The sequence below is a fragment of the Phyllobates terribilis genome, unplaced genomic scaffold, assembly GCF_046119375.1.
Source record: "Phyllobates terribilis strain yellow unplaced genomic scaffold, ASM4611937v1 Scaffold_3__8_contigs__length_932513732, whole genome shotgun sequence".
In the NCBI taxonomy this organism is placed as follows: domain Eukaryota; kingdom Metazoa; phylum Chordata; class Amphibia; order Anura; family Dendrobatidae; genus Phyllobates; species Phyllobates terribilis.
The window spans coordinates 892,443,746-892,458,436 of NW_027362763.1; the positions used below are offsets into that span (position 1 = coordinate 892,443,746).

At 40.8% G+C, this 14,691-nt stretch overlaps 1 protein-coding gene across 2 annotated transcripts in view; it reads right to left on the reverse strand.

The window, feature by feature from the left end:
* SYNE1 (spectrin repeat containing nuclear envelope protein 1) overlaps positions 1-14,691 on the reverse strand; it is a 613,834-nt gene that overhangs the window by 569,538 nt on the left and 29,605 nt on the right. For both annotated transcript variants that reach the window (XM_073672712.1, XM_073672713.1), the window contains exon 2: positions 9,891-10,194. In XM_073672712.1, coding sequence (XP_073528813.1) covers positions 9,891-9,957 — 67 coding nt within the window. In that variant the 5' untranslated portion in view covers positions 9,958-10,194. The remainder of the gene's footprint in view (positions 1-9,890; positions 10,195-14,691) is intronic.

Below are 14,691 nucleotides of genomic sequence, written 5' to 3' on the forward strand. Positions count from 1 at the left end.
GCTGTTTCCGGGTAGTGTCAACGTCACTTTGCCTCCAATGCGTTGTCCTGTCGTGTTGCGGTCGGGTTAGCCGACTCTATGGTGCCTGCAGTTTAGGTGACTCCTATGTGGGCTGCGGGATCTGGCAATGAAGGCTGGTTCCATAGTGCCAATAGGACAAGCACCCTCTGTAGGACTGTGGGTTTTGGTAACTGCGGCCGGCTCGCGGCCTTGAACTTTTTTTTTACATGGGTACCTTCTGCTACCCATCCGGGTTCCAGTACCGTCAGCTGGTTCTCGGCAGTGCCTTTGGATTAGGTGCCTCCTTCTCGGTATCCAAGTTCCACCAACGTCTGCTGGTCCTTGGTAGTGCTTTCTGGCACAGGTACCTCCTGCTTAGTAACCGAGTTCCAGTAACATCAGCTGGTCCTCGGTAGTTCCATTGGCTCTTGTACCTTCTGCTATCCATCCGGGTTCCAGTACCGTCAGCTGGTCCTCGGTAGTTCCTCAGCTTTCTTGTACCTTCTGCTACATTTCCAAGTTCAAGCTTTTTGAAATGGTTCTTGGTAATCACTCTGGATCTCCCTGACGAGGACCCTGAAGACGAGGACCCTGAAGACCAACCCTAAGAAGACGAGGACCCCGAAGACAATGACCCTGAAGACGAGGACCCTGAAGACCACCCCGAAGAAGACGAGGACCCTGAAGACCACCCCGAAGAAGACGAGGACCCTGAAGACCACCCCGAAGAAGACGAGGACCCCGAAGACGAGGACCCAGAAGACCAACCCGAAGAAGACGAGGACCCCGAAGACGAGGACCCCCGAAGACGACGACCCTGAAGACCACCCCGAAGAAGACCAAGAAGATGACCCTGAAGAAGTTGACCAAGAAGACAAAGAAGAGAAGACAAGCACCAAGATACAGAAAAACAAGAGACAGAAAACCAAGAAGCAGAAATACAAGAAGCTGCAGAACAAAAAGCGGAAGAACATTAAGCATAAGACTAAAAATCAGAGCAAAAGATAATATCTAAATTATAAGCAGAAGATGACTAAGCAGTGTATGGGGGTGAGTCCGTTCCTCCTCGTGGTGCCCCTGGAAAAGACCTGCTGCTGCAGGCCAAACTGAACGCGGACAAATCCTGTTGTAAATCTTTTGTGACGGGCAGAACGAAAGGTGTAATGTCCAACCTTTTATAGATAACAACTACAGGAATGCCTGTCACAAATAAGAATATGATGAAGAAGAAGAATATGAAGAAGATGAAGAAGTAGAATATGAAGAATGTAAAAAAAAGAATAATACGAAGAAGGTGAAGAAGAAGAAGGTGAAGAAGAAGTGGATGAAAAAGATGCTGAGGATGATGAAGGAGAAAGTGTGGGAGAAGTAAAAAAGAAGGTGAAGAGCATGGAAGTAGTGAAACATAAATATCTGACAAAATATAAAAATACTTAACATAGTTAATATTTCCGTAACTCAGAACATAATAAAAAAATATTAATTCCTGCTATTCCATTTGACTGGGCTAAACCTCTATGCCTTTATTGTCTCCCCCACCTCCCCCAATACATTCTACATTATTCTTAGTTGTTTTCCTTCATGTAGAAATAACCTACAAGGAAAGAAAGGGTTTATTTTAATTCCGATATTTATGTCCCATTGACTTGCATTGGTTTCCGGTATCGGAATCGGCGATATCCGATACTTTTTCGGTATCGGTCCGATCCAATCCGATCCGATATTTCCCGATATCGGAAGGTATCGCTCAACACTAGTTATAAGGCAAAAGTGATAACTAAGTGGCTCGGTGAACAAAACATTACATATTTTGTCCATGGCCAGTAATCTCCCTAGATCTCAATCCCAAAAAGTGGGTGAACAAACAAAAACACAGAAATTGTGATAATCTCCAAGCACTGATTAGACAAGAATGGGTTGTCTGTCAGTTAGGATTTGGCCCAAAAGCTGATATCCAGCATGCAGGGGAGATTGCAGAAGTCTTGAAACATAAGGTTCACCCCTGTAAATATCAAGTCTTTGCATAAACTTGATGTACCGTATTTGTCAATAAAAGTGTAAAAACTAATGAAATACTTATAATTGTGCTTCAGTAACATTATGCAAATTGTCTCTTCAGAGAGGAAGAGGACTAGAACTCTAGTGCCACCTATTGGAAGTAGTGATCCTAAAGGTCAATATCTACTCTCTAATGAGCCTTTTCACATGACTTAAGATAAAAGCCAAAACCAGAATCTCAATTTGCAGACACTGTGTTTCAGGGTACTACCCCTCATCAGTGCAAAGTGTGAGATCTGGCTTGGCTGGGTGAGAAGTGTCTGACAGGGATCCAAGGGGTAACGTTTCTCCTTGCGGAGAGTGACATGTCAAGCCTGACATGCCAAGGTGAGGAGACTTTTAAGCTGCAATGCTTCTCTGGGAAATATGCAAATTGTCTCTTCAGAGAGGAAGAGGACTAGAACTCTAGTGCCACCTACAGGAAGTAGCAATTCTAAAAGTCAATATTGACTCTCTAATGAGTCTTGCCACATGATTTAGGATAAAAGCCAAACCAGAATCTCAGTCAGTAATAATAGAAACATTTGACTAAAAGATCTAAAGCAGCAAACATTGTGAAAAACAAAATTTGTGTCAGTCTCAAAACTTTTGGCCACAACTGTATATGTATTTGACAACGTAAATGGAACAACTGATAGCAAATCGTGCTATGTCTTTGTGCAATCTTTTTTTTTCCTTTTTCCTTGGCAACTGTAACAATTCTTTGCTTTGTATATTGTTCAATAAAACGACTTTGAAAAAAAAAAGTAGAATACTTGTTATACGTCATCAATAAAAAAGAGTTAAAGGATTATTCCCAAGATATTAGGTGAACCCCAATCCATGGAATAGAGGGTCACCTACTGATCAATGGTGGTCCGACTGCTAGGACCTTCAGCGATCTCCAGAATAAGGTCTCAATAGAGCCCCAGCTGGAAAGGAGTGGAAGTGCACGTTTGACCTCCTCTTCATTCATTGTCTATGGGACTGCTGGAAATAGCTGAAGGTTGTACTTGGCTTTTTTTGCAGTCCCATGGAGAATAAATGGAGCGAATGAGGAGTATGTACACCCACTGCATTAAAGATGGGGCTCTACAGAGACCAGTTCAAGAGAACTTTTTATTGGGGTCACTGAGGGTACCAGCGGTCAAGCCCCCCAGCAATCAGTAAGTTATCCCTTATCTCCAGGATAGTGGACTTCTTTTAATATTGGTAATAACCCTTTAAATGGGTTTTGCACTCTTATTTAACATATGAACACATTTGCTAGGCAAAAAAGTAACAGCACATACTCAGCTTTCTATCCCCCACAATCTCTTCAGGTGCAGTTGGTGCTTCACTGCTGCAGTCAATTAGTGACCACAACGGTGATTCAATACTGAAAAAGAAGGGCAGGAGACTGGTAGGGGCCTCAGCCAGAGGTAAAGAGGAGCGGCAGGGAATTGATGGGCAAGAATGTGCTGCTTATTATTTTGATAGCCATATGACCGATAAAAGAAAAAAGTGGAAAACCCCTTTATTGATTCTCAGCTCAGTCTTCTTACTGCAAATGCCAGATTCAGATTTTCTAGATAAAAATACAAAAGGATTAATCCCAAAGAAAGCAGATCAGTTTCTTATTAAAAGGACGGTACGGTGCACACACCATATTTAATAACAGGACTAAGCATTTCCTCCTAGTAGAAAGGAGGTGTCAGAAAGGTATGTGCAAGCCATGGCTGGCTCCTAGAGAACAGCTTGTATACAATGCTACCCACTACTGAACTATGGAGTCAGCGACACAGTATGGCCCTTCCCATGGCTTCCTTAGTTACACAAACAGAGAATAGCTTGGGTTCAGCCTCAGGAATTTACAACTGAATGTTTGCAGTCTCCGCATACATGTGTGGCTTCCTGCTTTCATGCAGCAACTCAATAGTCTCTGCAGCGTCCGGGTCACCATGACGCTTCACTATTGCACTGCCATTACTAGCACATGGCTATCAGAACACAAAGCACAGCAAGGGGCCACCTTCAAAGGGGAGAAGAACAAGGGCGTGTAAGAGAATGGCAGATCTGCCGTGGATCCGTCACATCCCACGTCACACGTCCGAGAGGAACACGTCGTTATGCAGTGTTAAGAAAATACGCAAGTACTAATAAGTACAAAAATAACTTGGTAAAACACAATACTTAGGTTCAATTCTTCTACACCCTGTCAATGACGGTTTATATACTTTTCTCTGATCATCCAATAGTCCATCACCTTTGATAATATGGCACATTTTGCGCCTCTTTAATGTTGTATTGATGTGTGCGGATTACCATGTGTGGATCTTCTAGCATCATGGACAGGCGCACTTTCTATGTATCATACTTCAATTAGCCTGTACACAATATTTAGCACAAATAACAATAACCCACTCAAATTTAAAAAAACAACAGGTGGATTTTGAAGAGTTTTAAAGTAAAATAAGGGGTGTATAAATATAGTGTAATTTGTTTGACAATTTTTTCCGGCCCATTTCTGGGGTGTGTGAAATTATGTCCAATTTGCCTGTTTTTCTCCGTTTTTTTTGTGTTGTTCCAATACACACAAAGGAAATAAACACGCGTATAATAAAAAAAATATATATTGTTTATTGGTAAAATATTGTTTAAAAACAGCCAGTGAAATATTTTACCTCACAAAATGAGTCCTCTGCGATCCCCGGCTGTAATGTCTGTATTGTCTTTTGCTTCCTCCCCTGCCCAGGAGATGTGGTATGTTCCGTACACGGTCAGACACAGTCAATTTTTAAAACGAACTTTTGTTCATGGGAAAACCCCTTTAATTTAAGCGTGACATATCAAAAAAACATTGCTGAAAAATACGACAAAAACACATGTAAAAAAACTAACTCAAGAACGAAGTGAAAAAAAAAAAAAAAAACACAAGTAACCTCACTTACTCCATTGGTGCAAAAATGTTGCAGAAAATCTACATGGGATAAGAAGTACATCATGTGCAACTATCGGATTATAAGACGCACCCCCATTTTCCTCCCATATTTGGGGGAATAAAAGCAGGACTGTGGAGTCGGTAATCCAAACCTCCGACTCCTCAATTTCCATGACTCCGACTCCACGACTCCGACTCCCTCATACATGGCTCATGTTTAAGTGATATATTTACTGTAGCACAGATTCATCTCAGCTAAAAGTCTAGACCCTTATACCAGGAATAGGACAGACATTTATAGGACATTTCATAACTTTCCCAAATTCTTATGAAAAAAATATTCCCCACAAACTGCATTGAATTACTGTACCCAATTTTAGGAGTTGGAGTCGGTCCATTTTATACCGACTCCGACTCCACCAAAATGAGCTCCGACTCCACGACTCCGACTCCATAGCCCTGAAAAAAGTGTGTCTTATAATCCAAAAAATACAGTATATCTTGTGTCGTTCTGTGGAAATCATAGGTTCAGGAGTATTAGTTCCAGAATTTTGTGAGATGATGATCCCATCTTCAAGAATTCCAATAAAAAATAATTTCACCAATGTATTTGATCAGAGTGCCATAAGAGTTTGGTCAGAGTTTCATCAGTTTTTCTCGGATCGAAAAAAAAGAAAGAGGTTTTTCAAGAAAGTTCTAACAAAACAGTAAGTGAAAACCGGACAGCACACAGAGGGCATCCAAGTGCTGTCTGATTTTCTTCACTAATCCATACATTTGCCTTGGCTATTTTGATCCAAGAATCCGCTCGGACAAGTCTCAGTGCTTTTGTGTGGACACTTACGTCTAAAGAATAAAAATTGGACATATTAGCTAGCCCATAGAATATCATAGGTGCGAATGCTACATGTGAAAAACACAGATATCACTTGTAAGAGAAAGACTGACGTCTGAATGAGCCTTAGGACTGATTATTTTGATCAGACCCTGATCGGAGTTTGATCAGAGTGTGGCCTGAGTGTCATCAGGTTTTCACGCACATGGAGAAAGAAAACGTTTCTCCACCATCTCCTTTCTCACAGTTCGTGAAAATCTGACTGTGGTCTGATTTTTTTCACGGACCCATAGATTTGCGTTGCCTTTTTTTGATCCGACATTTGGATCAAAATCGAACATGTCTCTGCAATTTTGCATTGAAAAATTACAGACATGAGAATGGCCCCATAGACTATCACAGGAACGAGTCCTATCCTAGTACAGGAATATTGGACGTCTGAATGAGGCCTCAAAAAAATTGTTCCTCATTTTAATTTTTGATTTAGAACATGGCTCAAGACACAGTGTGAACAGGGCTGGTGATCCTTCACTCATTTATTACTACCAGCAGTACTCGTGAGACATAACCAGTTTTTCATACATCATATTATAATAATTATTGTATCAAAAAGTAAATATAACACACATGCAATAAATGCCTTTCCTTAACACATCTGTATAGTCATATATGAGGCTGTCAAGTTTAGTATAAGAGACTCATGGCCGGTCTGTAGTCGGGCTGCAATAAACGGATGTGTGAATCTGGCCATACATAGCTTTCTTGCATCTTACAAGGTAGAGACTTGTATAATATACACACCAGGTATGTAGATAATATAATGACATCATAGATTTCTACTGTATTTCCAGGGACGTGAGAACGTATCTGCAGTGCAGACCATCCATGTCTTCATTCATAATGCATTACAATCCTAAGCAGTGAGTCAGTGCACAATCCACTATAAATCTTGGCAAAAAGTGAAATATTTATGGAAATGAGAGCAGCGATAGCAGCATATTGAGTTTACAGCGTCCAGCACCTGGCATAAGAGCGAGAGTCAGAAAACACATAAACACAGTCATACGGAGCCCACAATCTGCTGGTACCATACTGTACACTATGATCATCCTCTGCGTCTACTCTCTATCACAGCAAATAAATAGGCTGATCTCTCGGCTTCACTGAAACTGCTGCACCTAACGCCCCGACAACTGACAGGTCAGAAAACGTGCAGGATGACAATGCCTTCAAAGTCAACATCGCACAAAATGTGTGTACTTTGCCATCAGATATAAAATAAAGCAACTTTGCAAGAGATCTTCAATGGATATTCCCATCTTCATAGATAGGTATTGTCGGAGAGTGCTTATACATTGCAATATACGGCTTATTAAAATGTGCAGATATTAAAAGGAATCTGTCAGTAAGATCAACCCTCCTAAGCCGTCTACTTCTAGATGAGGAGAACAGACTGTCAGTCATTACATGTATCACACTGGTAAAGCACTTTTCCTTGGTTTACAGGTCGTTGCCTAGTAAACCGACCACCTCTGTATGCTAGCTTGTAAACACTGAACTGAAGCTGGCTGAGATTAGGAGGCAATGATCCTGGCTAGATTGAAAACAGTGTTTACAAGCTCTACAGAAAAGAGATTGTATGCACTGTGCAAGTTCTGCCGTCTAGCAGTAATGGTCAGTCTATAAGGCAACTAGTCGGAAAAAAAATTATTTAAATTTGAAGAACAGCTGAAAATATTAATAAGCAGTAAAGTACAAAAGTGCATGTAAATACAAGGAATATGTGAAATTGCCTATTTATGAAGATGGGAATAAACCGTAGCTGTAGAAAGACATGGACCGCACATCCTCAGCCTTGCAGCATGGGTGTTGTGAGGCACCGGGTTGCCCGCCCTACTGGTGCATTGTCGACAGGGAAGTGGTTGGCACACAGCGTCGCATCTTTAAGGCTATAAAAAATTAGGAACCCACTGAGAGGTTCACGGTGACGTGGCAGTGGGCTTCCTACAGTCTGATCAGAATAAGAATCTCATGTTCAGTTTTGTAAATTTTTGCCTATTAGCATTAAATCATTTGTATGATTTTTTTGATGTGCGGTCCATGTTTTTTTTCTACAACATTGGCATGAAGATGGAATAACCCTTGAAATAAAAATGCCCTACAGTTTTGTTTCTGCAGGATCTGTGCAGACCTAAGCATATCCATGATGACACAGTAAAGAAACTCTGCTAAGGTCACGGCCCCACTATCAGTATTTGGTCAGTATTCGGTCAGTATTTTTTCTCAGGAGTGGATGCAGAATTGGTGACTTGCTTCTATTATACCTTTTCACTGATTGTTCCTCACTTGGTTTTGGCTCCCACTCCTGAGAAAAAAATACTGACCAAATACTGACCACATACTGATAGTGGGGCCGTGGTCATAGTCTGATCCTGGCACATTACCTTCTGTTTGTCCTCTACTTCTGGCTGTTCTACCACATGTAGGGCAGCACGGTAGTTCAGTGGTTAGCACTGCAGCTTTGTAGCGCTGGGGTCCTGGGTTCAAATCCCACCAAGGACAACATCTGCAAGGAGTTTGTATGTTCTCTCCTGTTTGCATGGGTTTCCTCCCACACTCCAAAGACATACTGATAGGAAATTTAGATTGTGAGCCCCGATGGGGACAGTGATGATAATGTCTGTAAAGTGCTGGGAATTGATGGCGCTATATAATTGAGTAAAATAAACAATTATGTACGTCAGTGAAAAGTTGGAGACAAGTCTAAACATTAAACAGGTTTTGGAAATCTGCAAAATTATTTTCTTAGCATTTTTTAGGTCTACAAGACAGGTGCTACAAAGAATTTTAAAAGTGTTTGTGAAATTCAGGACAACATTTTTGTGGAAGTGACCAGTAGAGCGCAGTCAGACGGCCGTATTAAGGGCGCAAGGATCGCATCGCAATTCTCGAAATGGCCGACAGCTCTCCTGACCTGGGCATGACAGCTGCATAGAAATACAGGCTGTCACACTTAGGTCAGGCGAGCCAATGGCCAGTCCGAGGTATGCAATGTGATCCCTGACCAACGTACAGACGTACAGACTGAGTCCTTACAGGAGAAATGTGGTGTTACACAGTGTCTTTTTTAATGAATGGCCATTCATGTGATAGAACGTGGCAAAAGAAAGAGGTTCAACAGCATCTTCATAAATGCAGAGTATATTGGAGTTCATATTAGGGCTTCAATAAACTTTGCATTTCATCCCTTTACCTACATGTCCAAAAGGAAACTAGATCTGTTCGAACATTAAATTGTATGTCAGCAATTTGTGGTGCTGTCAACCACGTGCATGTGATACAGCTCATTGCCATGTTCTTCCATTCAGGTTAGTCGAGAGGGACACTAGGGCAGACATGTCATTGGTGCAACCTGTGCAGCCGCATGGGGGCCCATTTTCACCTTTAAAACCAAGTGGAATTGTGCATTATGATGAGTCATTGGACTACAAAGGGCCCATATACTGTTCTTACAGCGGCGCCCCCTCTGTCTGTTTCCACCAGTGGAGGACCATTTGATGTATAGTTGCATTTACAGGACTTACGTACAGTGCAGACCTTTGTCTGTTGAAGCCCTCACATTTTGGCACAATATTTCATTTTGTAAACCATACATACATTGAGTAAAGCACCACCAGATGTGATCATATTGCATAAAAGACACTTGAACATGGCATCAGACTGGCACTTTCCGAGTACCTTTGATTAATACCTGTTCATGTACAGTATATAGACAACAATTCATTTTGATATCAAAATGTGAATTCTTAAGAAAATGATTCTCGATATAATAATGTATTATGGTGTTGCTTGTTATACATTTACCTAATAAATTAATGTCTTTTTCTTTACTAAAGGTGAATCTCCACACTGAACCTATAGCCTGGTACACATGATATGTTTTTGTTTGATTTTTTCGGTTACTCGTGACTTTCACATAATCGCTCTAATCTTAGAACTGATGCACTAAATTAGCAAGATCTAACTCTAGCACAACAAATACAATATCACCCGGTAAAGTAAAAATATTCAGTGCCAGCTTATATGAAGGTTTCTCACCTTGCAACCTTTGCATCACATTTGCAATGTCCCTGGTGCTTCTGTTTACTAGCCGAGAGGTGGCCATTCTGACTCTTCGGGGTATCCGTAGCTGTAGGAATGTTCACTCTCAGTTCAGCTTAGGATGTTACAGGATATCTTACGGCGCTCTCCTGATGCATCCTCCACCTTGTATTCCCACTAGGCTGCTGATGCTTGAGTCACTGCCGTCTGGCACCCAAACAAAAGCCGACCAGTCACGACTGTGGTGCCGCTTTTTATTTCTTCATATAGGTCCTGTCCTTCTCACTGAAAGCTTAACTGCCTGGAAAGAGAGAGATGTGGGATTTAGAAGAGACTTGCCTGGTTTCTTGCAATGCTAAAACCTGTAATCTCATTAGCAATTCTGACTAAGATTGGCAGTCCAGGATACGCGCATCACTTGTGCCAAGCAGTCAATTACTGCAGAAAGCACAATTACTGGAGCGGCGGTGAATAGAGTGAAATACAAATACATAGCAAACACGGCTGATTTTATCACTACTTCTTATATAACTATTTATCAGTACTAAATAATACAGACACAAGGCAATGAAACACGATAAAAGTCAATCACTTTATTAACTCATAAAAAAATTAAAAATGCTATTAAAATAGTGAGACAGATCAGAGAGCGAAGACTCAAAAGTAAGAGGTGGAAAGGACACCTGGGAAAATCACCTACACGTATCCAGCACAAAGACATGCCACACAATGGGCAGACGTGGAAATAGCTCAAGTGAAGACAGCAGGTAAAACCAAAAGAAATGAATACAGTTAAAGTAATGAGAAGTATGGAGTAGAACAGATCCCTTAAAAAAGAACAATCCAAGCCCCAAACACGCCACCCACAAATTGCAAAGGTATATAGTCTACACTATGAACAGCACTTTAAAGGAGTTGTCCACTACTCGGACAACCTCTTCTCAATCCCTATGTTCCTATGTAAGATAATAACGCCTATACTCGCCTCCGATGCAGGCGCAGTTCCAGCGGTGCCGGTACTGGCTCACCCTGGGGATAGTGTAACATTATGTAACGCGATCCTTGTGGTCAATCAGCGCTGGATTCTCTATGCTCTCCTTCACACAAATCACATACAGCCGGAGGAAGTGAGAGAGCAGTTGCTCTAAATTCCACCGGATGTACATGACGTATCCGAAGGCATGGAGAATGAAGCCAGTGATCCCCAGGAGAACCAGTGCCGGCACGGCTAGAATGGCGCCGGCAGCGGAAGTGAGTATAGGTGTTATTATTTTGCATTGGGGAAAGATAGTGATTGAGAAGGGGTAGTCCAAGAGAATTGTATCACACTAAGCTGACACTCCTACAAGTCACAATCGACCATTTAACGAGTCTTGCAATATGACTTAGGATATGTTCGTAGGGTGAAAGGTACTTTTGGAATGCATAAAAGATCATCGTTCTCAACAGCGCATTGTCCTGTGTAAACAGAACCTAAGTTTGTGAGCACTGATCACTCTTTGTGCATATTACATGAAAGAGGTTGGTTTGTCTAAATGGGCTATTAAATAATTGGCAATAAGCAAATAAGTATTTGATTGGCAGACGCTTGATACCACTGGTCAGATGGTGTAAACCCACCTTTTTTTTCTTTATTATCATTCTATAAATGCCATTTTGCCGTTGGTCAAATTATGATATAAATAAGGTACTTTTCAACGTCTTTTGGTTCTTATTTGATGTTGTTAATTATTTATGAAACCCGGTAAAAATGTATTATAGAAAAAAAAGAAAGATGAAAATAATAAAAAATAAAATGACGGTTACTTTTTATTTTTTTGTTTTTATCAGTTAACATAATGCAAAGTGAATGAACAAACAAGATGTCTGAATCAAATCAATATTTGGTGTCCCCACCCTTTGCCTACAAATTAGCATTATTTATTCTATGTACACACTAGTTATACTGCCATATACATACACGGATGGTAACTAAATATAGATGGTCCCTAAATACTATTGTCCTTATTTAGGGTCCATCTATACTAAAAGGTACACCTTGACATGGTTGGATGGCTTTTGCGCTCTTTGATCAAAAAACACTAAGTACCTTACATTTTTTAACGTTTATAGCAATATTGAAGTTCATGAATTAATTAATTGCAGTGTGCTGAAGCACCGTGTATGTGTACACCTGTACATTAATTTACACCTGTACATTAATTTAATACTAAAGGTGTGTGGGCCCTATATTTTTTCTTTGTTGTACTAGAAGTTATACTGTATCAGCAAGGTCTCTCCCGAGCAAAGATTTCAAAGCAAACTGGCATTTCAAGATGCGCTGTTCAACCTCTTTTAAAGCAAACATGTCAGCAGGATTTTGATAAGTAAACTACAGGCAGTGTCATATTGGAGATGCTGCAGTGATTAATATGATACCTGAGGTGAAGAAATCCATCTTGTGGTTCTTGTGTAATCAGTGTTTGCAGTTTTGAGTTAATGATATGCCTGTGCTCCAGGGCGGGACTGTAGGTGGGGTCTTATCCTGGTGCTCTAGACCAGATCAGCAAGAAAACACCTACCCACAGGCCCGACTCGAAGCCTTCATCATCATAGAGACAGACACAGACAGCCAGAGAAACAGACAGGGGCAGGCCTGTGGGCAGGTCTTCACCTCAGGTATCATATTAATCAGTGCAGCAGCCCCAACATGACAATGACTGTAGTTTACTTAGCAAAATTTTGCTGACAGGTTCGCTTTAAAGAATCATCAAGAAATGGGCAACATGGAGAACTGTAAGAGAAGTGGTCGACCAAGGAAACTTAGCGCAGCAAATAAAAGACGCATCATGTTCACTTCCCTTTGAAATCAGAAGATGTCCAGCAGTGCTGTCATCACCTCATAAATAGTAGCAAGTGGGACCCAACTACACACATCTACTTTTTGGAGTAGTCTGGCTAAAATCTTTTTCAGTGAGGAAATGTGGCCGAAAAGCCATACTTTCCACATGGAAACAAGGCCAAGTGATTCAGCTATGCAGACAAACCTAGGTGCAGAAAAATGGTAGTAAGTGCTCCGTACTGAGTCAAAATGTGAAAAATTTGGCTTTAACAGAAGGCAGTTTGTTCGCCAAAGGGCTGGAAAGTAGTACAATAATGAGTGTCCGCAGGCAACAGTGAAGCATGGTGGAGGCTGCTTGCAAGTTTGGGACTGCAATTCAGCAAAATTAGTTGGAGATTTGGTCAAAATTAATGATTTCCTCAATGATGAGCAATACAGGCAGATACTCATCCATCATGCAACACCATCAGGGAGGTGTCTGATTGGCTCCAAATTTATTCTGCAGCAAGACAACGACCCCAAACATGGAGCAAATATCATTATTAGATCTATCTTCAGCATAAATAAGAACAAGGGTTCAAGGAAGTGATATTTATATTGTAATTACTAATCCACTCAACCAATGGGAAACGTTATTTGATCTATTATTTGATGATCCTATGAGACCAGAACAGTTTCTCGCTCTCAGTAAGTAAACAATGAAGTTTCCAATTGAAAGACAACAAACCGAGATCTGGAAAAAGTAAATAAAATTGATACAGAAATTATATTAGAATAGTGTATAAGTATTAATTACACAACTATGTTTTCCATCAAGAAACGTAATTTGAATGGGAAGAACAACATGCTCTGCTAATCTATATACCCAAGTAAAAAAATATGGAATTATTGTCTATGAAACTGAATTGAGGCTGCTCTCTCAAAGGTGATTCTCAAAGAACATGTTATTTCCTGCCATAAGAAAGGGGCAAGCTTACTGATTGCCAGAAGTCCGGCTGCTGGGACCCCCAGGAATTTGAGAGGTGCGGTGCGCCTGCTCAAACTTCCCCTCCAATTCACTGTCTATGGGACTGTCGGAGAAGCCAAGCATTGTACTTGACTTTCTCCTGAGGTCCCATTAAGAATGAATGGAGTGAAAGATGAACATGTGAACCTCCTCTCCATTCCAGACAGGGCAGCAGAACACCGCTCTCCAGGTTCCGGAACCCCAAACATAGTATCCCTGGAGGTCTGTTCCTGAAGCAACTCCTTTAAAATGTATTATAATGGAAACGCAACAAACTGTACAATAATATTAATGACATCAAATGTACAATGGGAGAAATCATCACTTTTCATTGGTTGTTTAGAAATAAATAATTTCCTCATATATTGGCACTACAGTCGGTTCTACTAGCGATGAATATTTAGCTGATAGACAGATCTAAAATTAAAACAGGAACAAGCAGAAACTACGGATGTAAAAAAAATACTAAATCAGTGAAAAGGCAACATCAAGCGGGGAGCTTCTTGTTATACTTCCTTTCTGCACTAAGATGAAAGACAAACAAAAAATACAACAGAAAGGCATGTCAAAAACATGCATCACCAGGGAAAATACACTATATTTAAAGGGGTTTTCCCAAGAACGAAAGTTCATTTTAATCAATAGATCTTGGAATAATAAGTTCCACAATTGGATGCGTTTAAAAAAAATGTTCCTGTGCTGAGATAATCTTATAAATGTGCCCCTGCTGTGTACTGTGTAATGGCTGTATCTGGCCGTGTACAGGAACACGGTCTGATCATACCACAGCTCCTGGGAAGGGTAGGACGCAAAAGAATATACAGACAGGACAGCACAGGGATCACAGCTGATTCATTCTGTGAAGTAAAGCATTTCCCTGCCTGTTTTTAAACAATGTTTTACTTCAAAGAAAGAATCAGCTGTGATCCCCTGCTGTAATATCTTTATACTCTTTTGCTTCTTCCCCTGCC